Genomic DNA, 27167 nt, shown 5'->3' on the forward strand with positions numbered 1-27167 from the left:
AGACCCAGATTTCCTCATTATAAAGTAGCAATCCATTTCAGATGTGGAAAAAAAAAAAAAGAAAAAAAAGAACCAAGTTATGCTTCCATTATCTAAGGGGTTAACTTTGTGCATGCTTTTGGAGTCCCAGCTAAGTGACTGTAGAGTGGTAGATTTGGCTGTTTCCCCAGTCCTGACTTCCGATACTTCTGTGTAGTACACACCTCTGTAGACTTTGACTGATCTTGTTGCCATGCATATTGGAAGTTATAATGATGATTAAGATACCTTCCTCGCATTGCACATCCTGCCAAACTAATCTACAAAATATCTATCTGTTCTCTTCTGCTGTTATTGCATCCTTTGTGTATGGTCAATTAACTTAATCCTCTTTGGCAAAGTTAAAATGGAGATGTGGATGTTTAACTAACAAAGCTGATTTGACTGATGGTATAGGACATCTGATCACAGCTACTTGTACTTTATAAGTGTCTTTGTTTTCTTCCCTTTATATTCATTTGCAGGCTGGACGGTTTTCCACCAAACGTCTGAGAGAGTGACCTATAAATCTAGTAGCAAACCTCGTACCAGATTCCTCAGTGGACCTGTGTCTTTGTCCATCTGTTTGTATTTGTTCTTTTGTATTTTATCACAGTCCATCTTTCTTTTACCCCCTTTTTCCAATTTCATGTTTTATATCTCTGATATGTTTGGCAGGATGCCCCTTTTTCTGAACCATCTTTTCTTTCTTTTTATCTTTCTTTTAAGTAATCACCATGAACACACCTTATTTATATTAATTTTTCATATGAAAGCTTTTTTTGCACTGCTTTTGGCTCATGCCTGGGCACCAAAAGCATGTGTGGAAGATCTCATCATTTATTATATAGCCTTATGGTAAATTTTACCCTGGACTTATCAAAGCTTTTGTACTTTATGTGATTTATGTTGAAGTAATTTTTTATTTGCAATGTGGCAAATATACATGTCTGCTGTCCCGGTTCCAGCGACAACAAAAAGAAATCCATCCTTCTGTAGACGAATGGTCTCTTTCACACATGTTTGGACTATGAAGACATGCATGTAGCAAGCTGATACAATACTAGAAGGTCACTGAAGGGTATAACTTCCATACAAGGGCTGTATTAACACAATATACAGTACTGTTTATATCCACTCTATTTTCTTTAATTTTTTCCCCCCGCTCTTTGCATGTGGAAATGCTGAGACGATAGTGCTCCAGCTAGTTCTTTCAAAATGTCTTTTCTAGGTGGGCTTTTCCCCATGCATTCACTTTAAGTAGTGTAAGTGAGCAATTTTTTATATACTCATAAGTAGTGGGAAGATCTGGTTACTCCAAGGTAGAGTACCATCAAACATTTTTGTGTAAGCTGATCTGGCTGAAGCACTTCACTCAGTTGATTTTCTTATGACCTTATGTGACCTCAGAGATGAAGTCAATTAGCAGTTCATCAAAGCAGAAACAAATAAAAAGCAGTATCAGATTTTTATATGATACTTTGAAACGGATTGCTAGGATCCAGAACTTCTGAATTCAGATAATTGCGCACCTACTATTTATACCTTATTTGTATGACATCTAAAGTAATTGGCAATTCAACCAAATGATATCAAGCTTTCTAATTAAAAAATGCAAACCTTTTTACCAAGCAGTATATGCTGCCTTTTAGGCAAACAGATTTTGCTTGTACAATAAAGATATGTTGGGCTGACCAGGTACTATAGGCCACTTACATATAACGCTAGGAAGGATAATAACTTTCTGGAGAAAACGTTTGGTTAACTGACTGTTTGTTTGCATTGATAGCAGATCTCCTACCGGAGTTCTGTGTTGCTCATAATTATTCAAGCAGTATACATCAAAGGCACAAGAGCACTCAAAAACACTCCTCCTAATTTTATGAATAAACAATATTTTTAAAAATAATCTTGATTTTTGTTTGAGGCCCATAAAATTCAATCATTCAGGTTCTTGAAAACTGATGTTTACTGCTTAGCATACTGCATTTATTTTCATGCAAGTTTTTAACAAGTTTTGAGACAATTTTGCATTCAGGGATTTCTCTGAGAACCTGAGGGAAATTCTCAGTTCACGAATTGTTCCATTTGGTGTTATAATAGACATAATAGTTTCTTCTTCTGCACATATCATTCTCAGAAGTGGTTTCATTAATCTTTCACAAAATTACTATTCGGGAGGATGCAAAAAGACTGGGAGATGGCAATTAAAAAACAGCATTTTAAAGATGTTTGGGTGCATCGATATTGTGAATGAAACCAAGGGAATATGTAAATTCTTCAAATCACAAAGTTTCCCAATACTTAAATAATTCAGCAGCACAACTAATTGGTTTCTGTTCTCGGCCCATATGCTCGCTTCTCCGTTTCTTTTGGGCAAAGTGTTCAGAGATTGGCACTCCCCCATTTCTGAGTCATATGAGAACACAGACCTGATTTCAGGCGCTTCACCCTGACACATCCATCCCGAGCTTGAAATACTGCCAGTCGCTTCAGTTGCTAGACAGCTCTCCACAGCTGAATTCCTGGTAGCTTTTGATGGGGATGGAAGGTTGTTTCGGCCTGTTTTCCTAGTGAGCCCACCCGGCTGGTTGTGTGCGTGGGAAGGGACCTGTGAAGAAGATGGGGCTGTGTGCGTCCCACCTGGCCCAGGGCTGGGGCTGCTGCAGCCATAGCCAAAAGCTGGACAGACGTGTGTCTAGTGGTTCCATCTAGTGGTGTCCAGGGCAGCCGTGACCACGAGCCTCAGAAAAAATAGTGTCAAATGATGGTGATGACAGTGGGAATGCCGCTAGCTCGCGCCCCTTCCCCTCTGGAAGGGAGGTAGTTTGACCCAGCATGAAGGAGACCCGAGCGTTTGGAGCAGGCGCCAGAAGCATGGTGTGTTGGCATCTTTGCTGCAGGCTTGAGCAAAGAGCATGAGCGTTTGAGACGCGGTGAGCAAGTGCACATGGAACTGGGGTACAACCTTCAAACACAGGTAGTTCTTTGTGTCTTGGCAATTCAGGTGCCTGGGTCCTTTCCACAAGTCAAGGTTTCCTAGGGATTTTTTTAGTTCGAGAGCTGCTGGGAGAAGTTGTGCTGGGTTTTCAGAAATGCTCTGAATCTATACACTTGATGGAGGAATAACAATGCTTTGGGGAGCCTGGGTGTTTCAAAGTGAGGCACGTATTGTATTAGTAGAGAAATCAGCAGCACGTTTCTAAAAATAAATGTTCAGACAGTTTTACCCAGTACTTTTCCCTAGTTACAAAGCCCATCAAACTTAAATGCTTTCACAGTGTTCTCCCAGGGCTGCTTTTGGTATCTGTCCCCTTTGTCCAGGATTGACTTTTCCGTGTACTTTTTGTGGAATAAAATATTTTTGATGGTCTCCAGCATAATTTTAGCCTTAGCTTCTTTTACGGGTTAAATTCCAAGGGCATCTTAGGGAGGAGTTTGCGCTGATTGTGAGTGGGATTTTCAAAAGCTCCATTTCGCTTAGACTTGTGATCTCATGTAAAGCTCTTTTTGTCAGGTCTATAGTCATTAATATGTTGTACATGAATACGTGATTATGGAAATGGTCTAACAATTTATTGCCATTTCAATTTTATTTTAGCTTTCAAGTTTTTTGGCAGCTGTTACAGTACAAGTATGGGACTGCATTTTTTTCTGTCCTGTACGATACAATAGCTACTTAATTTTTCAGATATTATCTCTGGAATTGGAGGTAAAACACTTTGCTTAACTTTTACAGTCTGAGATTAAATCTTAATTAAGATTCATCTCCTTTGCTTTTCAGCTATTAAACACCCTTATTGTAGAAGTAAAACTAATTCACCAGATTAATTGTATTACCAAGTGCACTTTTAATTGAAATTGAATTTTAAATGAATTTTAGGTGGTGATCAGCAGTCCCTGTTTCAGGCAATATCACTATTTAGATAATGTTTCTCATCTCCCAAGCGATGTGCTGGAGTGATACAGCTTGGAAGAAACAGCACTTTTTGGTGACTGACTCTTTCGTAGCATTTTTCTTAAAGTAGGCTCCCTTCATGTGGATATTTTGTGCATATGTCTAGTATCGTTGTTCTGTTACTCTCCCACGTGATTCGGGGCCCCAGGTTTGATTTGGCATCCAAGGTGCACATTAGCTTGTGACTTGGTGTTCAGGAAGTAGAGGGTTTGGTGATTAAACGTTTTTACATGCTTTTGAGCACGTACTGTAGTCAGCTGCCTGCTCGTATTTTTTGCAGGCAGTTGCTTTTCATTTACATACATATTGTGCCAAACGCTACCCATTGCTGCCTGCAAAATGCTGCAGGACAGTTAAGAAAATAGCATTCCAATATCACTACCGCTGTTTTTATAATGGCAGTTGCTAGCTAACTTTAAGAGATAAGTAAGGTAAAGTACATTTGAGCAAAAAGAGAAAAAAATTACCAACAAATAAAAAATGCAACACAATGTTCAGTTGTGAATGTGACTTGTACTTTTCCTCTAGGCTTTGAGCTGAGAAACTAAACGTTTGGTCATGCTTGCATAAGACATTACTGTAGTCATGTCCTTCTGATTTCCCTGGAATAGAAACTTCATTAAACTTCATTAAACTATAGCAAATAACAAGAAAATCTTTCAAAACAATCTTTCTGTTCCTCCTCATGCCACCCATATCAGAACACAAGCATTTCTTCTCCCTTTTTTTTCCTCCCTCTTTTCTTTATTTTCTCTTTTCCAGTCTCTGAGTGATGTCTCTCCTTTCTCCTTTGAAGACTCATTCAGAGCCTCTGTCAACCTGGACCTGCAATCTCTGAGTTTAAAGCTGCATTTCTGGCACAGTAACATAAACCGATGGCACCAGTTCACCATGCAGGAAAAGCACACACATTCTGTATCTTGCCTTTTGCCCAGCCTCCTGATTTTGCTCATGTGTTCAAGTGCTTCTTCACAATAAACTTGCCATGCCCCATACCAGATCTTCATCTCCTGCCATACCATGACGATATTCTTCTTATCAAGTCCAAAATACCTTTCAGGAAATTTGGCACTCAAATAGAAATGGTGCTCATGTCTGGCGAGATCTGACTGTCAAATAGGGTTCTCTGTACACTTCTGGCACTGTAGATAACTGTCCAACAGAATATGTAAAATAACAATGAAGGATCTAACAAGATAACAAAAAACCACCTAGTTTGGTTAAATGAGAACTCTGCTGGATTATTTTTCTGCACTTGGACAAGACATAAGGGAAACTCATTCACAGTTGCTTTAATTGAAGTTCAGAATCTCACATTTAGACACAAATCATACTAATAAATATTTGAGAAAATTGGCCTCAGACCTGCAGAACAATGTATCTTTTTGGACTTGTAAAACAGGACTTTTAGGGTTCTTTTGCAGTTTCTCTTTGCAGCCAGACTAGTTTTACTTGTTCCTGAAAGCATTTTTGGCCTCCTATCACAAACTGAATTGACATCATTTCCTGCATAAAATAGGAATCCAAATCTCCTAGTAGGAAGCCAAGGCAATTTGAAACAAACAAACAAAAATGCATCTTTAAGTCATGGGACCTTGCTTTTGGCATGCTATTGTACCTTTCAAAGCTTCTGAATGGCTGCACATTAATAAAGGTTTGAGCTGTCCAGTTATTTAGACTTTCTTTACTCACCTGAACTGCTGACTTTGTCTGTCCTTTCTTGCATAATAACTACTTTCTGATTGCTTAAAAGTACAGAAGCTTGTCCGTCAGATTTGTTGTGTTTAGTCTTACCTAATTCTGTATGTCTTGTATTGTTTTACCTTGTAGGGTCCACCTTGAAACGACTATGTCTAGGCAAAGATCACAGTAGTAGTAACTATCCCATTTTTGTTTCTCAGTATTTCCTTCATGGCATGGGATTATTTTTGGTTTTGTTTTTTAATTTTTACTAAAAGCTACTTGTTTAATGAATAGAGCTGATGCACTTATACTGGTATGAAATTAGACTGTATAAATCGTGATACTTTCATGATAATGCATGTGCTGTGATGTTTGGGGAACCACGCATGCTGCAAGACAGTTGTGGTATTCTTTGTGTGTGAGACTGTGCACGCATGCAGTCAGAAAACTGGATTATGTGTATATGTTTTTCTAAAATACACGTCTTTATATGACTGCAGTTTTCTGCTAGAGGAATTTATAGCTTAAAACTATCTTGTTCCTGTTGAGATGCATGAAATATTAAACACTAATTGAAGAGCTTTTCGGTCAAAATACTTATTTTCTCACTGGTCCCTTTCCCTCCCCCCCAAAAAAAAAAAGGAAAAGGAAATGAGCAGTGTTGACTTAAATGTTATGTTGCAGGTTGAATGCATGATCATTTAAAGGTTATTAACATTTTATATAACCGTAAGAGTAATTAGTTTACTCAGTTTCATTGGCTGGTAACTGATTAACAGAAAAAAAAAAAAGACTGAATGTTTGTGTTTGCTTATATAATAATTTTACTACAGTTCTCTGAACTTTTTGCTTGGAGAGATGGTCTTTATTTAAAATACGTAGATGCATCAAAACTGTTTGCAGAAAGTTACTTTATAGTTTCTGTTCGGGTCAAATTCAGGCACCTTTGGTTGCTGTTCACTGCTGATCTTGCTGTGTCAGACTTGTAGTTGCCAACAGATAAATAGGATGTTATTTCTGTAAAAAATAGAAAAAAAATGTGAGCCTATAAAATTAAATCTCTGTCAATACTCTTCCTGTCTGTTCTCACCTATCCCAGAAGTTCTGTATCTATATCTTTGTTTCAGAAACTCAAACACCCACTTACGTCCTCCTCTCTCCTCTTTCTTCTGTGCACTCATGGTCCTGATGTTTTTTTCCAAAACGTGAAGACGACAGCAAAAATGGTCCTAGCGCAGAGAGGCTGCGGGTTCCCAGAGCCTCTGAGGCAGAGTAGCCAGCTGTACTCGTAACCTGTACGGTAATTGAGTTTTTCCAGGAGGACAGTAAACTTATCAAAGTAAAATAGATGGTAAATTCATTTTTAAAATGCACGCAGCTTTAGCAAGTAACACGCTGCCTCGCACTCTTGTGGTAGTCTTCCATGAAGACACTTTGCAAGCCTTAGGAGGTCAGTGTTACTGGGAATGAGTTGTTTCTTCTCTCTTGGTCGTTAATTTCAGCTAGAGAGAAGTTTTGCGTACTACAGCTAGTGGCTCAGGTAAGGTCATGTAATTGCAAATATGAATGCATTGGACCTGGACCATTTCTTTAAGCAAAGGTGTTCTGTAGAAAGGAGGGGGAAGGCTAAGTCAGAAATGCCACCATTTGATTAATCGCAGTATGTGAGAAACTGTTTGAGCAGCAAAGTGGTGAGACGGAGATGCCATTGTCAACTTTCTTTGTGTGTGATTTTCCAGGATCCTCCACAAACAGTCTTGTAACGTGTCCTGAGCCCCTCCCGCAATCAACTCTGCAGGTTCAGGCCAACAACAGTAACAACAAGAAGGGAACCTTCACAGACGATCTGCACAAGCTGGTTGACCAGTGGACAAGCAAAACTGTTGGAGCTGCACAGGCAAAACCTTCTTTAAACCAACTGAAGCAGAACCAAAAAAGGCAGGACATGGAGCCAAAGCCTAATCCCATGCAAACACAGAATGAGACATGTGGAGTAAGTGGCACTCCTTGAAGAAAATACCTTTTGCTATGTGTCTGAAAGCCTTTGCAGAACTCAGATTTGGAGGAGGACATAAACTAAATTACATCAAATAGATGCTTCGTATAAATGTCCAACTCTTTTCATTAAGTTCTAAAATAGATTTTTAAAAATTTGGAATAATATTGGGAGATACATGGGCTGCAATATGTATATAAATATATTTTTTTTAATTGCAAACTACTCATTAACAGAAATATACAGCAATACTCGTACCATCAACCATATGTTCTTTAAGTTTTTACTATTGCTAAAATTTTCTTTTTCTTGATATTTAACACGAATCTTCCTTAGGCAGAACAGTGGCTGGGCTAGTGGCTTGGTGGCAGCAAGCTTTTGTTTTAGCAGAAGCGGTGTGGATGCCGTGCTGAGATTATGGGACAGACAGATTTTGTTCTTACCCTTGCTTGTTGTGCTGCACTGTGCAGTGCTAAACTTGTGCATCTCTAAGGCTCTCTGCCTCATGAAAACAGAAATTCTGTGAAAGTAAACTACAATAAAATGGGAATTAAAAGTGCCCCCATTCATCCACTCTCATTTTCAGTAGCAGGAAAACAACGTTGTGACGTGTGTTTGTGTCTGTGTTTAGCTCTTGTTTTTATGACTGTGTGATGATACAGAGGCAGGCACAAAAGCGAATGAATCCCAATTTACAGTCCTCTCCCACCCTGGTCCGGTTTTCCAGACTCCTTCCTCCTCCTCACAGATGGGTGGTTTGTTGACTAATCACTTTTGCTGGATTCATTTTTTGAAAGAGTGGAAATTGAGCCAAAGTAGAGGAAAATAATTTTAAAGGCAAACAAACAGTGAAAACAAAACTAATGAGAGACTGCTTGAATATAATACCTGATAATAATAACTGAAAAACAAGATAACTGGACCTGAGCAGAAATCCATTGCCTATTCAGTGTGTAGAAGGGAAAAGGCATTTGTATGCAGCAGGGCAGCTGTGTAGCTGTTCAGGAGGTGAAACTTGCTGAAGCAGGGACTTGCTGCTGTGTCTGCCTTGCTACCTGCTGGTTTCTGAGTTGGTAGATCACTGACTTCACAGGAAAAAAAAACATTTCTGTAAGTTTATTAAGCAATTTTACATCAATTCCTAGTGACCATAAACGAACAAAAAACAGAGAGAAAATAACCCTGCTATGTAGTGATGGTTTGAACAGCATAAAAGTGTTTGGTGTAGTAGCAACAGCAACTTAAGACCCTATTAGTACTCACAAAACAGGTCAAAGAGGATGTTAGTAAATACAAATTAAAGGTTTCTGGAGGTGCTTTAGAAAGTGATGGTGAGGGCACAGGATTTTGATCCCTTTAAGTCACTTCTTATTCTTTTCAGTGTGCTTTTTTGCACCTTGATTTCTTTTCCCTGAGACTAGTGTGATAGATTGAAGTATTTGGTGGGGGTGTTTTACCTATTTTCAACTCTGGAAAAGCGAGTGGTTATTTTTCTTATCTAAATGGGCTGTTAACATCAATTTAGGGTTAATTTTCCCTTCTGCTATGTGCTGTTTCAAGCCTGTGGAAAAGGCAGAATGTCTCTTTGAGAGAACAGGAACATCCTTGTCTTGACACGCTGGTTTTAGAAGGTTTGTGCTTTTCTAGAATATGCCTGTTGTTCCAAGGAATGAACGAGGCTGAAGTAACTCAGATTGTTTACAAAGAACTTAGAAATAGAAAGGTTGGGATTCCCTGCTCTTCAGTTCACGTTGCCACTTGCTGCTTGGAAAGCTTTCAGGCAGACTACAAGCACTGCGCCAGCTTGCCCTGGATCATTTTATGCACCAAGGCCTACTATGGGAGTGGGGCTGCAGAAGAGGTAGACAGCAAATCTGCCTAGTGTGCTTAAGGTTATTGCTGGGGTGTTTTGGCCGCGAGGATGGCAGAGCGTGCCACAGATGATTTTGGACCTTCCGATACAGACGAGCCCCTCTGAATTGCACCGTCCTGTGCAGGGAGCAGGAGCTGCCGCTGTGCTGCATCCATCCTCCCTCTCAGGGAGGAGAAGCAGAAAACAGGGCCACGGATGTGATTTAAAAGACTTTTAGGACAGTACAAAGGCTGTTCTGGAACTTGAGCATCATTCTGCTGTTTGTGCCTTTTCAAATTCACCCTAGAGGAGATCTTGAAGCGAAGGCAGGAGAATGCTTCACAGTGTTAGGAGAAGAATAGCCCAAAGAGCAGGGGGGAAACTGTGAGGAAGGACACTTAGCCTGGCCAGCCAGACAAGTGACCCAAAAATGCCAGTTCTTGGAGTAATGAGTTATATGGGGAGATGTTATACTTGCACTAAATCAGTGTTGAGTCCATGTTTTAAAAAGGTATTAGGCAAAAAGAACTCAGGAAGTCACATAAAGGAAGGAAAAAATAGTTTCCTGACAGGGAGAATATAAAGCTCAGGCTGTTCTTCTTCAGTCCATCTGTTAACACCATCTTTTTGTTTTCCTTTTGGTTAAATACAAGAATACCTTTGCAATAAAAGAATTGAGGAGCACTAAACAGATTTCCAGCCCACCAGAGAAAGTTATAAAAAAAAAAAAAAAAAAGCTTTATGTTGGAAATAAAGGCTAGATAAATTGGAAATGTGGTGTTACTTAGCTCTTTATTTTTATTTTTTTTTTGGCAGTGCCAATGGCTAAACATTTGAACAAATAAGCAGCAAAGCAGGAGAGCAGGTTGCCTCCTACCTTCAAACTGGGTATTTTGTTGTGGGAGAAGCTAATGCTGGTCCAGTGTCACACTTGGCAATGAGGGCCAGGAGGCGGTGTTAATGCCTTTGTTTTGAAATATCCTCTGGAATTTATTGGAAAGAAAGATGTCCAAGCTTGAAGAGCTTTTAAACAGGAGTAGAAGCAACGTGAATTATCCCATAGTGCTCTGTTGGCTCTAGGGAAAGCCCCGGGACTCAGCACCATGCAGAGCTCCTCCATGTAGCTGATGGGCATCTTCCTGGGGTGCAGGTTTGGGACTTGTGTTACACAAAGTATGACCAAGAAGGCATCGGACCAGATGGCCCCTTTCTTCTGTGTTCGTTTTCCCAATCTCTAGGCTAAAGTAAAACTGCAACAAAACATCCATAGGGGTACATTTGTTGGTTGTTTTTCTCCTGCTGTCCGACCACTGCTATCAATACATAAGGTAGTTTGGCTGTTTTCAGGTCTTTCACTGTGGAAACAGAGAACTAACTTTCCTGATAACATACTGATCACAACTTTCCTGAGGTGTTCTGGTTTTTGGATTTGTCCCTCTCCCCCTCCTCCTCCCTCCCCCGAAGATGCTTCTAATGAACAGCAGCAAATTGTTTGCTGTGTGAATACTATATGTTATTGGTATCTTTTTTTTTTTTTAACTAAGGCTACTTTTTAAGGTGGAAATTGGCTCAGAAGAGAAATTAATGGAGTGTTTAATAAGCTGCCTCAAGAGTTAGTGGTTTTATTTTCTTCCTCTTTGTTGTCAGAGTATAGAAAGCAATAAAATAATTGGGATGCAAGAGTAGACTTGAAATTCTGCTTTATTTCTCTGGAAGTGACAATTCCATCAGCAAAAAATTGCCTGTCAGTTTGGCTGCAAATCTTGATACATAGAAGCTTGTGGGGGAACCTTCAGGCTTCCAATTCTATTACAAGAGCACTGAGATGTTCCTCTTCAGAGGTTTTATGTGAGCATGGAAACATGAATGGATTCTCATTTTCAGTAATTTGAAAGGTAGTAGGAGATACTAGGAAAAATTAAAGTCAAACTGCCTGAAAATAGCTATTTCTTGCATGCTCATCCATGTCGAAGGCATGATGAAATAATTCTTTCTTCCAGGTAATCGTGGTTACCGCCGTCTAGGAACGTGAGCTGCTTTGCATGTAAAGAGTACTGGATATTGTGTGCTTAAAGGTATTATCTGAGGATGCCTGGGAGTAAAAGGTGTAGCAAAAATGTTTTCTTCCCTCATACTGTGACATGCCTACGTGGGTTTTAAAGAAAAACCTATTACCAAAAAAAAGCTGTAAACGTGCTCTGAGTCAATAACGCGGCTGTTTCTGTGAAGCATGCGGGTCTGTGTCAGTCAGTGACGTGTGCTGTGGTTTAGGCACTGTCAGTAATAGCTGCACATCTGTTTGCATTTAGTACATCTTGGTTTTAATGAGCTGGCTGCCTGGGAAGCAGGTGCTCTGGAGATAGCTACAGATGTGAAAACAGAGCAGAAGGACTATTAACACCTTTTACTGTGTCTTCCATGTCCATTGGATTGAAAGAATAATAAAAATATGATGAATCTGTGCTTGGAGCTGTTCAGAGCTGCTTTCTCGCTCTGAATGTCAGAATAGCTTTCCAGGAGCCTGGAAGGATACAAACACAAATCTTTAGTAACACCTCGTAACTTTGGGTTTTCAGTAAACTGGAAAAGGGTGATAAACAAGTATTAGCATCCTTGCCCTGCTCGTGCTGGCAGCCAGCACTAACCTGTTCTGTTATTCGGTTTCATTTCAGTGGTAGTTGGGCTGTGCAGAAGTACAACAGTAATGCTAATACATAGCCGTCAACATGCAGCTGAAAGAAAAAATATTTAAATCCTTCTTTTTTAGAATGTGTTGTGATAGTTATGGTTTCACAGCAGAATTAGCTGGTTTCATCTGTTCTAACGTAAAAACAAATATTTATAAATTTATAGGTAATACATAACTATTAGCTATATACATTCACAGTAGTGTAGCTATGAATATTGCTAAAGGGGAAATTTAGAGCTTGGTGACACATGATGACAAGGCAGAGAATTGAAAAAATGAGTCCAAAGAAAGATACTTTTTTCTGTACTACCATAGCTTTTGTCCAGTTGGGGTGTGTTTTGTTTTCACATATGTTTCTTGTGTATGTTCTTGTTCATGTGTATATTATTCTTATTCTCCAAATGAACATGTATGGTTTGGGGACCAGGAGCAAATGGCAGCAAAGTGAAGACTGGCAGTAAGAAGCAGACATCTGGGGAGCAGGAGCACGAAGGTGTTGGTAGCTGGCAGGGATGTGTGTGAGCCCTTGGGGCAGGGTTTGATGCAGGGGGGCGGCGAGCGAGCAGGTGGAAGGCAGTGGGCAGAGATGCAGCCCTAGGTGCCCGTGTCTGTGTGGGTCCCCTTTCAAGGCTTTCCCCTTAGATAGTGAAGTGGTTAAGCGCTCTTCGTGTGGTGATGTATGTTCATTAAGTATATTGCTTCTGTAGAAAGGGCTAATTCAGATGCAGAGGGAAAGAGGGGGAGAACAAAACCTCCCTTCCTGTTCAACATAGAATACGTTTTAGGATATCAACCTCTTCTTCCTTCCAAAAAAAAATAATAACAATTTTAAAATCCCTGTTAAGTATCTCTAGCAGACACTTACTTTATGTGGTGATGACAGGTGTAAATTTTGCACTGCTTGTGCAAATTCATCAAGTTTGAAAGTGTCTGTCAATTCAGCATGCTTATGGCCAGGTCAGCTGATGTTACAGAGCTCTAGACAGGCAGCAGAACAAACAGAAGTAATTAATATTGTAATATTACAAATGAAGTAATGCCATCCATAGTTAGCTAAGTCCTGTAATCTCATTCTGCATTGCTAGTGTTTCATCATCTAAAGTTGAATTAGAAAGGAAAAACACCACTTTTACTTCACCTTCCTGCAGGAAAATTAGGATTAATAAAAAAAAAAAAGTATGAATGCGGGCTATTGTTAGAACAATCTGTTTTCAGTGACCTCTAAACACGGGCTGCTTGAGCTGTTGCAGGATTCTGATATTGTACCTCTTGCTTTCAATTCCCAAGATAGCTTCAGTATGAAGTAACTGATCTGCACCCAGCTTCAAGCTGCAGGTAGAGCACCAAAGCCCAGAAGATGCTGTGGAAACTGAAGCCTTGTTGTCACTAGGACGTAGTGTGTCATAGTGCTTAGTAACCGCTGCACATTTTGGAATCAGCTGCTGATACCAGAACTTGAACTTTTTGAGCAATCTTGCAAAAATGACGGGATGATAGCTACCAAGAGAGGACACCCAAGCAAGTGGGGAGCTTTGAATTTTGTCAGCAAGGTGACTGCAGTCTCCATGGCTTTCCTAAAGCTAGGGAACATAACTCCTTGTGTGTTTTGAGGACCATACCGGTGCTTGCTGATCTTGATGTTCCGGTCAGTATTGGCATGCTGGAGGAAGCGTTGTTTCAGCCTCCATCGGTATCGATTCATTACAGATGGTCCAACAGTCACGGTTTAAAAATGGTTTTGACGAAAGGGCTTCTGCACAGGGGAAGACGCAGGAGCTAGGTGTCGTGTTGCCTCTCATGGTGTGTGATTTGCTTGTCTGAAGCACGCGAAGGTAGAGGAAGCAACCTTAAATCGTGAATATGCATTTGTCACGACACAAACAGATTTTAATGTGTATGTGTAATGTTTGGGTTTGCAGCGTGATGACACTTTATTCGTGGCTGCACATAGATAGTCTTAAATATAGCTGCTGCTTCACTGAGGAATGTAGCTGAGAAAGAAAGGATAAAGAATTGGGTAGAAGTAGATTTCTCAGCATTTGAAAATATCTGAGAAAAAGCTTTTGCCGGTTATAATGTTTAAACAGGACCTAAAATGTCCTGTAAATGATTTAAAATGCCACCTTACGTTTTCAGTGCTACATTATAAATCTATGGGTTCTATAAGAAATTGCATATTTTGGTTAGGTACCTTTACAGCTATCCTTTGTCAACCACTCAAAGCTGTCTAGTTTGGTGGAAACCATCATTTTGAGGATGTTAAAGCATGGTTATAATAATAGCTTAAAGATGTCATCACATCTTATAAATTTATATGTACCTAGTTCCTCTGTTTATTGTTCTTTGGATTCTGCTGTTAGTTTTGGTGGATTTTTATACATTAGTGATTTAGCATTCACTATACCAAAGTAGCATTTTCTCTTAGTTTGATGCTCACCATCAGATTCAAATTTCAGATTAGAACTGGAGGTAGTGAAGCAATGAAGGGTATTGGATATTTTTGGGGTTTTCTGAAATTCACTCTAGATCACAGGTTAATGCCCCATATCAGTAAATCAGAGTATCGTTGCCATTTTGATTTTTAATTGAGATGAGAGACTAAAACCAGAAACTTAGAGTAAGCATTCCACACAGTCTTATACATATATTCATGTCTCCTCTGAAATTTAACCTTCATGCCAATTTTATTAGTTTAATGTGAAATATTTTGATATTAATGGGATACTCCCAAACTGAAAGAGTATTGTTTATGTCATGAATAGGTGCTGGCTTGGTGGGAACCATGGCAGGGAGTTGTGAATTACGTGGAATTTAAAATGCGAGGAAACATTGTAAATCCCATCCAGAGAGAGACCGGGCAGCATTTTGTGTAATTATTGTTTCTGTGGCATTGTGCGTTACGAAGCATATAATTCGGGAAGCCCTGCCATCCCCATGTTTAGGAGGAAAGCTCTTTCCTTGAGCCTAGCATGCAAAAGCAGAATATTTGAAGTGAATGCTAATAGAATCTTAGCAAAATAGTGGGACTGACTCCAGCAGCCCCTGGGGCAGGATCAGCTCCTGCTGGGTCCTTGCTCATTTACCTGACCTGATCGCAGCCACCACCAGCACTGGATGTTGCATGGATATTTAACCTCCGTGGAAAATCTCTTTCCATTCTTGCCACCCTTAGTTCAGCGAGCACAAATACCCTTCTACAGAAATACTTGCTGGATTTTTGAAAACCTGCTTTGGGAAGGGATATAAGTTCAGTATGAGATTTGGTTTAATATTTTGCATTTGGCTTGCTTCATTTACTTCTGTGGATGATATCCAGTAGTAAGGAGGGATAACAGGGCTACTATGGACAGTGGAGGTTTTTCACAGATTTTGTGGCATTATGTTCTCACCTGTTCAGTGATATCTCCTGGCTCCTTCAATAGTACACCCTTCCCCTCCTCCCTATATCAACCTTTGCTGTTAATTTTCAAAAAACAAAAGTAAAAAATCACCACCACCAGTGTGTGCAGACAACAAGAGGCCCTGCGGGCTGGGGCTGGATCGTGCTGCTGGAGGGAGCAGCGCAGGCGTGGGAGCTACTTGCTGCTGCCAGCGGGCCAGAAACGAGCCGTCCTCTCCGTGCATGACAGCGCTGCGTCCTGCAGTTAGGAAAATAGAAGCTTAATAGCCATGCTTTTTTATTTTTCTTTTTGTAGGTTAATTCAGTAAGAACAGGATTGGGGAAAAGGTGCATTGTTCCAGTGTCTTGCCCCATGTCAGCTGCACTAACTCCTGGAGTTTCACCATCCCTGCCAGTGCCTATGCCAGGTACTACCCTTTCTGGCCCAGTAACGCCCTATGTGATGCCTCTTTGTCAATACGGAGGAGTGTTCCCTACGCCGCTTTACGGAGTGCAGTGGTCAGGGGCGGCAGCGCGGCCGGGGCTGGTAGGAGGGCAGAGCCTTGCTCGCTTCTCGGCTCTCGGCAAAACTTGCTTGCAGATGTACCCCGTGCCGCTGCAGCAGCCCGCGGCCGACCCGCCGGGCCCACACATGAGAACGACATAGCTCTGTTGCCTGTTGATAGGTGACGACGATTTCGACGTTGTAACGTGGAGTGTTTGATCTGTAGCTGCCATACGTGTCGGAAGAGGTGTGGGTCTGCTGCTGGCCCCAGGCCAGGCCTGCTAGCATACACAGCCATACACCGCATCAAGCAATCACTGTGAAGGGTTTTCACAAAAGATCGGTTGTTGTTATGGCAATATTTGCATATATTTCATTGCTAAAGACACTTTATTATGTTGTGTTCTGATGTTTTACACTTGCAATCCTTAAAGTTGATGTACTTGAATTGATGACTAGCAAATTGTACTAACCCTGCAGGAGTACAGTGCCTTGAATATAAGCTTTTCAGTTCCAGCTGGAAAGAGATATACAAATATTTGAAAGGTGTATTTTATTTACAATTTGCTTGTGAGTTAAAGTTCTTTTTATTTGCAATGATATCGAAGGTTTACAGTTGAAGTTCTTCATCAGTTTCATTCTGCTGTAAATGCTTCACTTTTAATTCATGGGTTGAATTTTCATTGCTGAGGCTTTCAAAAAAAATTGTGAGGTGAGATTTGTTTGAGATACTGATCGAAATTTATTTGTGTTTGTACGAGGAGTAGTCAAATGCACATTTTAAAGTAGGAGCATTTACAGGATGATCCCAGTCAGTTGTATATAAGAACAGGTAATAGCTTCCTTCGGGCAGTGCAATTCATTCCCTTACGCAGTCTCTGGTGAAGTTGCTGTAGACGGCAACTTACTTCATAACAGGCAGGCAAATACTGTTTTCTTCCAGATCAGCACCGAATCGGACTATGTTTTCTTTCCCCTACTGGGCTTTTATAATTTAGTTAAATTACAAAGCCATGCATGTTTCCTAAGTGAAAATTCTAACTGAAACCTCGATCACAGGAGCACGTCCCCAGGTCCCTGTAAGAGCCGTGTAAGTACAGCACGTGCGTGCGCTCTGCCTTCAGTTCAGCAGCCGAGGTTAAGAATGGGGTTTTGTCACTGAAGTGCTAACCATGTTCACATCGAAGTGGAATAAAAATGTGAAGCTTTTATTTTTCTTTTTTCCTATATGACCAATGAATGCTTCAGTTTTGGAGTCTCACCACCTTTTGATTTTTTTTTTTAATTAAGTTTGTACTGTAGGTGGCATGGACACCTCTCTCCTGTTTGCAAGTTGCTTTTTGCCCATTTTACTGTGCATAGAGTCTACATCTGCACCTCTCAGTCTAAAGGCACAAGATAACCGGTAAAACTGATTTGCTGATGGTAAGTTTCATTTTAATAGAAAGCACTAAGGGCCATCATTACAGGCACAGGTAACAAAACATGCAGTCAAATTTGGAGGCGCGTTGCTCTGTATCTCTACTGCAATGACATTCTATACTGTCTGCTGACGGGCAGAGATGTCTTGTGCTGCCAAGCTGTGAATTGTATAGTTCTATTGTACTTTGAGCATTATATCTGTCTAAATTATTTTGTTTGTACCCTTTGAATATATTATTCCATCAATTCAGTTAGAATTGAATTTTATAGACAATTATGCAGAGTCTTCTGCCTGGGCAAAATACTTACTGTAGTAAGAGATTTCTGTTCTCTGTAACATGTATCTTTTAATTTGTTTGGGTTTTTTAGATTCATGTCTGTATGCTTCATGAGCAAACACGGAAAATATGTTCTCACACCAGTTTTCCTTCAGCTTGCACTGAATCTTACAGTTTATGTCGCTATTGCCTGTTGTATAGTCCATCCCTTGTATACTGACAAAGTCAGTGGCACTAAAAGGCCCAAGAAATTGTATAGATTAAAAAGAAGAAAAATAAACATTTTGTGCTTGAAAACTGTGTGAAAACCCCAGTGTTTTTCTGAAACGTAGAAGCGTATTAATTCCCAGCTCTCCCGGGTAACTCTGCGTTTGTTTTCCAGACTGCTATCCTTTGTCTTGTGCGTAAAGAGCAGATGCAATGCCTTTGCTGTTCCTCAGCCTGTGCCCAGAGCTGCCATGTCCCACCTCCTGCAGCTGTAGACGTGAAAGTGTGCACCAGAAGTGGTGTGGTGCCAACTCGCAGGCTGCGTTGCTTGAGACCTCCCTGCTGCTGCGGTATTTCTGGTGTTCTGCTGCTGCAGAGCAGGCCAGACCAGAACAGTAAATGGGTTATTTTAAGCAGCTGGTATCTTCAGATGGTACAAATGAGGATGCTAGAGTTTGGTAGGTGGTGAATGAGGTGTTTGGACTGGGTACATCCTACACTGAAAAGTACCAGGGAAGCCCCATTAACTTCATCTTGGCATAATTTAAAAGTGAGGGAGGGCAGATATGAAACTTGGCCCTGGTACAAGTCTGCCACATGCATGCTCCTGGCAGTTGCTGCCATCGGTGTGGGCTGCAGTAGAAGTTAGGAAGGGACGTGCAGGCAGGGGTTCAGTACTTCTGCTTCTGTGTTCCTGCGCATCCAACCCACACGGCTTTGCTGTGCGTGCTGCGCACGTTTCCAAGCACCAGGCCTGCACTGCAGTTTGCTAGGAGCATCCCTCCCCTACCTTCTCCTCTTCTCTCCTCCCCTCCCCTTTCCTCTCCCAGGCAGACGGCTGCGTTGCATGCGCCGAGCACCCGCGTAGAGCCAGTGATGCGGCGTGCACCCAGCGTGCAGCCTACGTGACCAACAGGGCCTCCCGGTGCCAGTTTTGATTTGGAGACAGACGTGTTGGTTTGCTCTTCTAAAATGAAACTTTCAACCTTCTAGTCTCTGCGTTCCTAACTAGGGCGTCTTTAGCTAGTGTTGGGACCAGAGGTCGATGCTTTCATTTCAATATTCGTGATTTTAATTTTCTGATAGCCATCTTGGCTTCAGTTCTTCCGACCATTAAGTTCCAGCTACATTGCATTATCCTTGATCGTGCTGAAGGGCGCCTTGACCCTCGGTGGCAATTAAGCAAATGGGGACAACTTCTTGAGTAAAATGTGAGCAAAGGTGCTGGCCATAGCACTTTGCCTGCATCCTTGAAAGGGGGGGGGGAGGGACTTGCTCCAAACTACTGTTTGTCATTGGATGTCTTCCTCGTGCTTTAAGAAACAATTTTTGTTTCTTACAAAACTGTTTATTGGAAGTCTGCTTAAATACAGTCCACTTAAATAGGACCAGTGAGCGAGTACTTTATTTTTAGCTACATGCATGTGTTTTGCATAAAGTTTTTGGAAAGGAAAGGGTGTAGGCACTGCAGGTACCAGTACTTGCTCGGGCAGCAGGGCTGCCTGGCACGCCGCAGCGCATGAGCCAGCCGTCAGCAGCCTGCTTGTTGTGCCAGACTGTGAGACTACTTGGGCCGAGACCTTTCCTTTCACTCAGCTCTGACCTGGAGCAGGAGGCACCCGAGGGGTCAGTGCTGCAGTGCTGGAGGGTGGCACAAAATATTGAAGGAGTACTTCGAGCTGCCAAGTCACGCACCCAGTAGTTAAGAGATGCCAAATTAAGTTTGCCCATATTCCCTTAATTAGGCTTTCCAATTGCCTCGCATCGTGGTGGAGTATCTGGCTGCGGAATCACATCCTGTTTTACCGCAGCATCCCTGGCCTGGGAGCAGGCTGGGGGAACCTGCATGCTTCAGGGCTCTTCTGCCACAGGTCCTGGTTCAGCCCCCCTGGCGCTGCATCTGTTCAAAGGAATGATGCAAAAACTGTCTTTTTTTTTTTCTCACGCGTAAACTCTGGTCTTCGTTCTACAACTTTAAGAGTAAATATTATTTAGCTATTGCTTGACACCTATCTGCGAAGCTCTCCTTTTTTCCTCTTTCATCACTGTCTGATGTAGCTTTTAGTTTTTTTCAGAGATATTTGACATGGACTGTTATCAAAGACGAGATGATGAATTGAACGGCCAGTTGGCTGGCCAAGTGTAGCAGTCTGTGTGCTCCCGTGGAGAGATTTGTATTCAGGAATAGGTGCCTAACATTAAATGCCAATATTTCTGGAGATGAACTTCTTAATCAAATTGGAAGTTTTGCCATTTGATATTTGTGGAAGGAAATCACTAATACCTTTGAGTCAGTTAGAGTTTAACTTGACTTTTTCAATAGTTGCTTTTTCCATTAAGGCATTTTTGTGGCCCCAGTATTTTCAATTCAGAGAACATTCAGAATTTTTCTAAGCAAGCTCCATAGGCTTTGCGTTCAGCGTGTTTGTGTCGGTACTGTTCAATTAGCATGAGTTTCTTACAGGCATTGTTGGAGTGGGGAAAAACATCTGTACTACATTCTTTGGAGTCAGCTTTGGAGAGTTTTAATCGGAAGTCTCCGTTCTGAAATTACTTGACCTCATTACATGGCTTTCCTCCTCCTGCTTCAAAATAGGCAAAGATTTCAAGTCTTTTTGAGCAAGATGGGTATCTCAGAAGTTAGCTACTACGACAAAAAACTGCCTAGTTTTCTGGTTTGCTGCTGAGGGCTCCCCAGCTGAGTTTCCATAATGTTTTTGAAAGTGTTGGCTTGGGGACAGAAGTTACAAATGCAGTAGTTTGGGACTGTGCTTAATACCTTAGTGAGGTTTCTTGCATTCTCCTGGTTCCTCATCTGTCCTTCCCAGTCACAGATTTCTGGTGATGTTTGTGGAAAAGGATGGCTGTGCTGGAGAAGGATGTGTTTGCTGAACAGGGGCAAAATCTCTGCAGAGTCCACAAGCAAATAGGGGAGGTTTAGGTTGGATATCGGGAAAAATGTTTTCACTGAAAGAGTTGTGAGGCATCGGAACAGGCTGCCCAGGGAAGCGGTTGAGTCACCATCCCTGGTGTATTCAAAAGACGTGTAGATGTGGTGCTCAGGGACGTGGTTTAGTAGTAAACCTGGCAGTGCTAGGTTAATAGCTGGACTTGATGATCTTGGAGGTCTTTTCCAACCTAAGGGATTCTGTGGATGACTATCTTGCTAATTGAATTTATAAAACAGCAAAAATATGATCACATGAAATTTCTTGCGATGGTTATTTATTATTTATTGAATCCTTCAGCATGAGTTTTTGTTTGTTTGTTTTGTGGTGTTGGGCTCTCGTTGGCTTGTGCTTACGCCAGTGCAGATCTGAGCTGAGCTTCAGCTGAGTATTCATGCAGGCTGACTGCTGGGCTGATCCTTGTGTTGTTTCTCCTGAATGAACCTGGTAAATACCATTATTTTCCAGTCTATATTGCTGAAACTAACCATCGAGCAGAGGTGAGTTGTGCTGTGACTTACGCGTGCCAGTGGTTTTTGACTGGAGCAGTACTTGTGTTTTCACAAAGGTCTCAGTGGAGCCATCCCTGCGGATGCAGCAGGAAGGGGGTGTTCAAGCCCTGGCTGTGTTTGTTCTTTTATTAATGCAGATAAGCTGCAGAAGTGCAACATAATGAAATGGATTTTAGGAGCTGTCAGGTTACAAATTCTGCATTATGAAAGAATTTGTTGCTCAGAGGGATTTGGATGTACCGTGGTGCTGACGTTGGCTGTGTCAGTAAATAGATTACTTGTAACTGATTCATCTGGAAGTCAGGCTTGTAGCAGTAGGCAGTAACTTTTGTGAATTATGTGGTCCTTTCTGCTTTTTTTTTCCTCCCGTGTGATACTTGTGGTGTAATATCAAGACTGCTGCTATATGTGCTTGGATCTATATTTGACTATAAAACTTCTCACTTGAAATAACTTCCACAGGAGAAGTCTAGAGGCTGCATAATTCAAGCCTTCACTCTTACATGCACAGCCTCATTAAACTTTAGATTTTCCTTGATAAGTGTGGAGAAGCTATGCATAGAAGACGACCTAGTCTGATTAAGGATCTGTTGTAACAGTGGAATTCTTGTGACAAGCTCATGGTTTTTTGAAGTCTGAGGAAGGAAAACTCGCATTAATTTCTTTTGATGTAGTGCCACTGTATGGATTTGCAGCATATATTTAGCATGTTGTTGTAGTTGCCTGTTATTTTTTTTCTCTTGGAAAGGAGCAGATCCACAGACTCTGCCTTTCCTTGTTAAGGCTCCTCCAAGCGTCTGGCCCAGCCTGCCCCACTGAGTGCGCCCATGGCACTGCTGCGCTCTCGGAGCTATGGGATATGTGATGGATGTGGCCAGAGACCCCTGAGCTGCTGTGCTGGGGGGTCTGGAGTCTGTCGAGGTTTTCCAGAGATATCCAGGAGTTCTGACATCTCCTAAAAACTTAGGGAATTTAAAAAGAAATAACTGGCTCCCTGTCCTTCTCAAGTGGATGTTATTTAGGTTATTGGCATAAAATAACCCAAAAGAGTATTTACTTGTGTGTTGTTGTTTGTTTGCTTTCAGTTACTTTGTAAATAATGTAGAAACTTCTTCAGCATTCAGATTTTGTTTATTAGATTAGAAAAACTATACCTAACATATTTCTTAGTGCTCATTTCCTTCTCTCTAGTCAGCAGCTACAAGATGCTAGGTGCAATTTTTTCTGTGGTTCTTCTTAGCACAAAAAATTAAGTATAGCTAAATTCACTGATCTGTTCAGTGCTGTTGATGTTGCTCTTTCAGGTTTTGGTCAAAAACCAGGCTGCCTTCAGAATTAGAATTGGAGAGGTTGTCTCTGGGGATGTGGGCTAAGTATCTGTGAGGATTCCTAACAAGTGCCAGGCACCTGGAGAGCTCTCGCTGGTTTTGGCTTTATGGCTGACCTGCTGTGTAGGCTGGAGTAAGTCCCATTGCAGTCTTTAGGATTTTCCCTGTTACCTGGAGATCATTAATTTTGTCTTACTTCATTTTTCTGGATGAACTTCTGTGCCAGGACTGGTTATTAATAGCGGGCAGCTGTTGAGAACAGTGGTGGATTCAGGTGGATCTGCAGAACTGCTGTTGAGCAGAACCTTGCGGAAGAATGATGACCAAGACATAATTTTACTTCCTTTAAAAGCAATTCTTCCTATGAACAGGCAGAGCAAGAAAGATGGGAGGGAGGAAACTGGGACTGAATCTAATGATAGCAAAGCCTTAAACAAGGAACCCACCTCAGGAACTAGGCCAAACAGTCTGTTTGCATAATGTGCTTCTCCCCTATGCATCTTGCATTCCCTTCTGCCCTGAAAGACTCACCGTGTCTTTTCTGGAAGAATCTAGCAAGCTGTATGCCATATACAAAGCATACATGCCTGCAGATCCCACAACCAGCATGCATGTTGCCGTGACATGGAGTGCAGGACATCAGCATGCGTCCCCAGCGCAGTAGGTGTGCACTGGTGGAGTGCGTGCCACCGAGCGTGGGGCATGCAACGGCTCCCAGGGCGGCTGCTGCTGCTGCTTCAGCCTTGTGCTCATTGTGCTTCCTTCTGGTTCTTCTGCTGTGGGCCCTGGGCATCAGTGTGGCCTCTCGTGTCCGAATGGGGACCTTGCTCTGAAGAACTCGGCGAGGTGCTTTAGGAGCGTTTGTGCTGCCGCGTTCTCAGTGTGAGGATTTCGGGTTCTGTTCTCGTGCGGTGCCTGACGTGGCTCTCGTGGAAGTGCCTTCGGCACGCTGCGGTCTGTGATCTCACGTGGCCGTTTTGTTTTTTAGATTCTGAAAATGCGATCGCCAGCGACTGACACATGGCCCCCGCAGCTACGGTGCCAAGCGCCAGGTCCCGCTGCAGCTAAGGAGGAGGAAGAGGAAGATGGGAAATGATTTGTCGTGTGTGAGAAATTCTGTGCCGTTCTGGTCCATTCTACACAATTTTGTAACTTCTTTCTAATCATTTTTTATTTATAGTTGGAAATACAAAAATGTTATGCAAAAATAAAGGAAAATTATTTTGGGGGAAAAGGATTTTGTTCCAAATCGTTCCCTTCTGTTGTAAGCCAGGTTCCTGTGAGCAGCTTCTGGAGAAGAGGGAGGAGGAGTCATTCTTTCCAATACTTTTTGTTTTACTCAGTTAATTGTAATTTAAGTCATTTTCAAAAAATAAGCTAGGCACATGTATTCAGGTTGTAGTTAAAAGAAGATAAATTCCAAGTCCAAGTGAATTTCTCACAGTCAGAGCTGTTATTCTGTAAAGAGAATGCTCTATTTTAAATCTAGTTAAAGCAAGTAAAGAAACCTACAGAGACTTCACTGTAGAGTAACTTTGTACTGTCACTTCCTTTCTCCCCCCACCTTTCTTTTTCTTCTAGACCAGCCATATTTTCTTGCCAGAGATGAATACAGTTCTCAAGTTGCTTCTAATTTTAAATGTAAGCCTAAAATCCTTCTGCAGACGAGTCAGTAATTGGAGCAATTTTTAAAAGATTTTAAAGTGCCTTCAACAAGCTAAAATTATGTGGTGGGACATTTCTTTTTCTTGATTTGCTGATGATAGGCTTCACCTGTCTCCTGGGCTGAGGTGGTGTACAGACCTGTTTGTAGCAATAATCTCATGAGTAATCATTTATTATAAAGGACTACTCAACTGTTTTTTTCTTTAGAAAGGTGGCTTTTAGCGCTGTTCCTGAGGAGCAGGAGAGAGTGCTGCTTTTGCTGTTATGTTTTGGCCCCAAACTCTTCCAACCTGCTGCTGAGCACCCAAAAACTTCGGTGGCTCCCCCCTTAGGCAGTGTCAGACTGCGATGTTCTGTTCGCTCAGTTTTTGGTACCACAGAAATAAGAATTTCTAGTTGCCCGCAAGCCTTTCCTTATCATCCCTTCTCGTAGCTGGAGCCTGGCGTTTTGTTTCGTTGTTATCTGCCATGTCTGTCTCTTCCAACTCTGAGTTCTAAATAATAAATCTTATTTTGATGCTGCTGTTCACTATTTCCTTACCACCTCAGCTCTGACCTGCTAGCTTCCCCTGCTCCTGAGCTCGGCTGAGAGCATGGGTGGATTTAGGTCTATTGCTGGCACCTCGGAGCTCAAGAGCCCTGAAGCAAGAAACCATTAAAACACCTCGTAAATTCAGAGCTGAAGCCTCAGGGCCAAAATAGATGTTTGTGCTTTGTGCTTCTGTGTTGCCTCCTGTTCTACCCACGTCTAAGGAAATGGAAATAATCTCCTGCGTGACAGCAGGAGCTAGACAAGTGGTGAGGGCTGTTGCTGAAATGCTGCTTTCCTCCGGCTTTCCTGCTGGCAGGAGGGACCGGACTTGTTCCCCTTGTGAGTGGGGGGAGCTGTGGGGTCCCGCTGAGCACCGCACCCTCCGTTTGCTGCTTTGGTCTCTGCTATCCTCCCTGGGCTGCCACAAGCATGCTGAGCACGCTCTGTGTGAGGACAGCAGTGTCATGTCCCTGATGTGCTGCCTTGGGACGAGTCCCTGTGGCAGCGATCACGGCAGGAACGTGCTCTGCCATCACCTGGCATTTTTGTTCCCTAAAAGGGTCCTTTCTGGTACCTCCTGGGGTGCTGGTTGCTTTCCAGGGCTCTGCCAGAGGCTTTCTGGTGCCCGATCCTTGTTGCTCCTTCTGCAACACCTTGGGCCCCTACATGGCCTCAGCCACAACTTCAGGAAGCCAAAGAGCCTCCATCTCCAGATAAGTATTTAAAAATCATCTGTGAGTATTCAGATTAAGTATAGGGATTAGCATCAGGGTTAACTGTGAGGAGTGAAAACCGCAGCAAATCCTGGATGTTTGTTTCCCCCACCTCTGCCAAGTCCACCTACCTTCAGTTAATCTCTTCTGCAAAAGGCTGCTCGGTTTTTGTCTGTAGCCCACATACTGAATGCTGGCACTGCAGTTTGAAGTACAAGCCCTGAGGAGTGCTAGGGGTGCTTGCGCTGCTCCCTATGGGTCGGTGAGGAGGACTCTCTGCGGGGAAGCACCGTGCTCGGGTGCATCTTGGTGCTCTTGGTGCCCGCTGCCTCCAGCCGTGAGCTTAGTAGGGACCCAAGTCTGTTCTGAGTCCCTTAGCTCTGGTCCTTGCTTCAGTGTGCCCGGGGAGGGGCCATTGGGAATGAGGTGTTTTTCGGCATCCTTTTTTTGACACGAACGTTGATTTCGATACTCTAGTGCTGAGACAGGGTGGCTGTGTCCTGTACCCGCTCACAGAAAGGCAGCGCCTGCAGCAGTTCACTGAGATCATTGCCCCCGTGAATATTTCAAGGCACTCTGGTCTGAAACCTTACTGTGGAGCTCGTACTCTGTGAGGCTCCCAGCACCTTACGTGGGAGCCCCGGGGCACTCTGCTGGCATCGCCACGTGCCAGCAAACCCCTGCCCAGTGCCGAGCCCTGGGAAATATTCTTCGGTGCTCCCTGTGAGTCACTGCGGCTCGCACTGGCCTGTGCTGCCTCCTGGAAAAATGCCACCTAAATAAATAAATAAACCTTTCCAGGTGGGTGCTGGGTGCGACGAAATCAACCCAGTTCATCTGCTCTAGGCATAGCTGTGCCCAGGAGAGTGGGGCTCCTTGGTGCTTGCCAGGTATTCTGGAATTACTTTCAACATAAAAAAAACTGTTTAAGAAAAAAATAAGCAATTTTTTGTAATCTATATTGACAGTGTAGCTATGAGGTTTAGAGGCATACAGAAAAAAACTTGTTGTTAGCTAAATTGTAGAACTCTTAGAAGTCATTTACAAGACCTGCTTGTAAAACAGCTGAAGTCTCAGGATAATTTGCAATGAAGATTTCCTGGGTTATTGGTATGGGCATCTTTATCTTCTCCAACAATCCCTGGGGGTGTCCTCAGCATTAGGCCTTGGCTTTGAGGTTTTCCATGAGGTTAATGAGCGTGTAATCCTCCCGGAGGAATGGCTGGAGGCATCAGCTGCTCGGGCTTTCAGCAGGGTCTGTCAGCAAGGCCTTTGTGAGCGTGCAAGCAGGCAGTAGAGCTGCACCAGCTTCCGTGTCCATGCAGCAAGCGTGGTGGGTGCTTAGGTGGGATAAAACGATGGTCCCGAACCCAAACAGCCCAGCTGTGGGGTTGGAACCGAGGCTTCCCAAAATCTAATAGAGGAGGTACGTGAGGCATGCGGAATGGGGAGATTTACGTCAGATTCCTCCAAGATCTGTTC

At 42.4% G+C, this 27167-nt stretch overlaps 1 protein-coding gene across 17 annotated transcripts in view; it reads left to right on the forward strand.

Moving 5' to 3' along the window:
- WNK2 (WNK lysine deficient protein kinase 2) overlaps nucleotides 1-24009 on the forward strand; it is a 184466-nt gene extending 160457 nt beyond the window's left edge. For 10 of the 17 annotated variants that reach the window (XM_083795877.1, XM_083795865.1, XM_083795864.1 and 7 more), the window contains 4 exons: nucleotides 504-602; nucleotides 5807-5851; nucleotides 7399-7652; nucleotides 15892-18077. In XM_083795877.1, coding sequence (XP_083652003.1) covers nucleotides 504-602; nucleotides 5807-5851; nucleotides 7399-7652; nucleotides 15892-16242 — 749 coding nt within the window. In that variant the 3' untranslated portion in view covers nucleotides 16243-18077. Of the gene's footprint in view, nucleotides 1-503; nucleotides 603-5806; nucleotides 5852-7398; nucleotides 7653-15891; nucleotides 18078-23763 lie in introns of those variants that run through there. The other 7 variants (XM_083795876.1, XM_083795878.1, XM_083795875.1 and 4 more) reach the window with 6 other exon arrangements.
- The last annotated feature ends 3158 nt before the right edge of the window (nucleotides 24010-27167 follow it).

Source organism: Anser anser (genome assembly GCF_964211835.1).
Source record: "Anser anser genome assembly, chromosome: 12".
NCBI classification, from domain to species: domain Eukaryota; kingdom Metazoa; phylum Chordata; class Aves; order Anseriformes; family Anatidae; genus Anser; species Anser anser.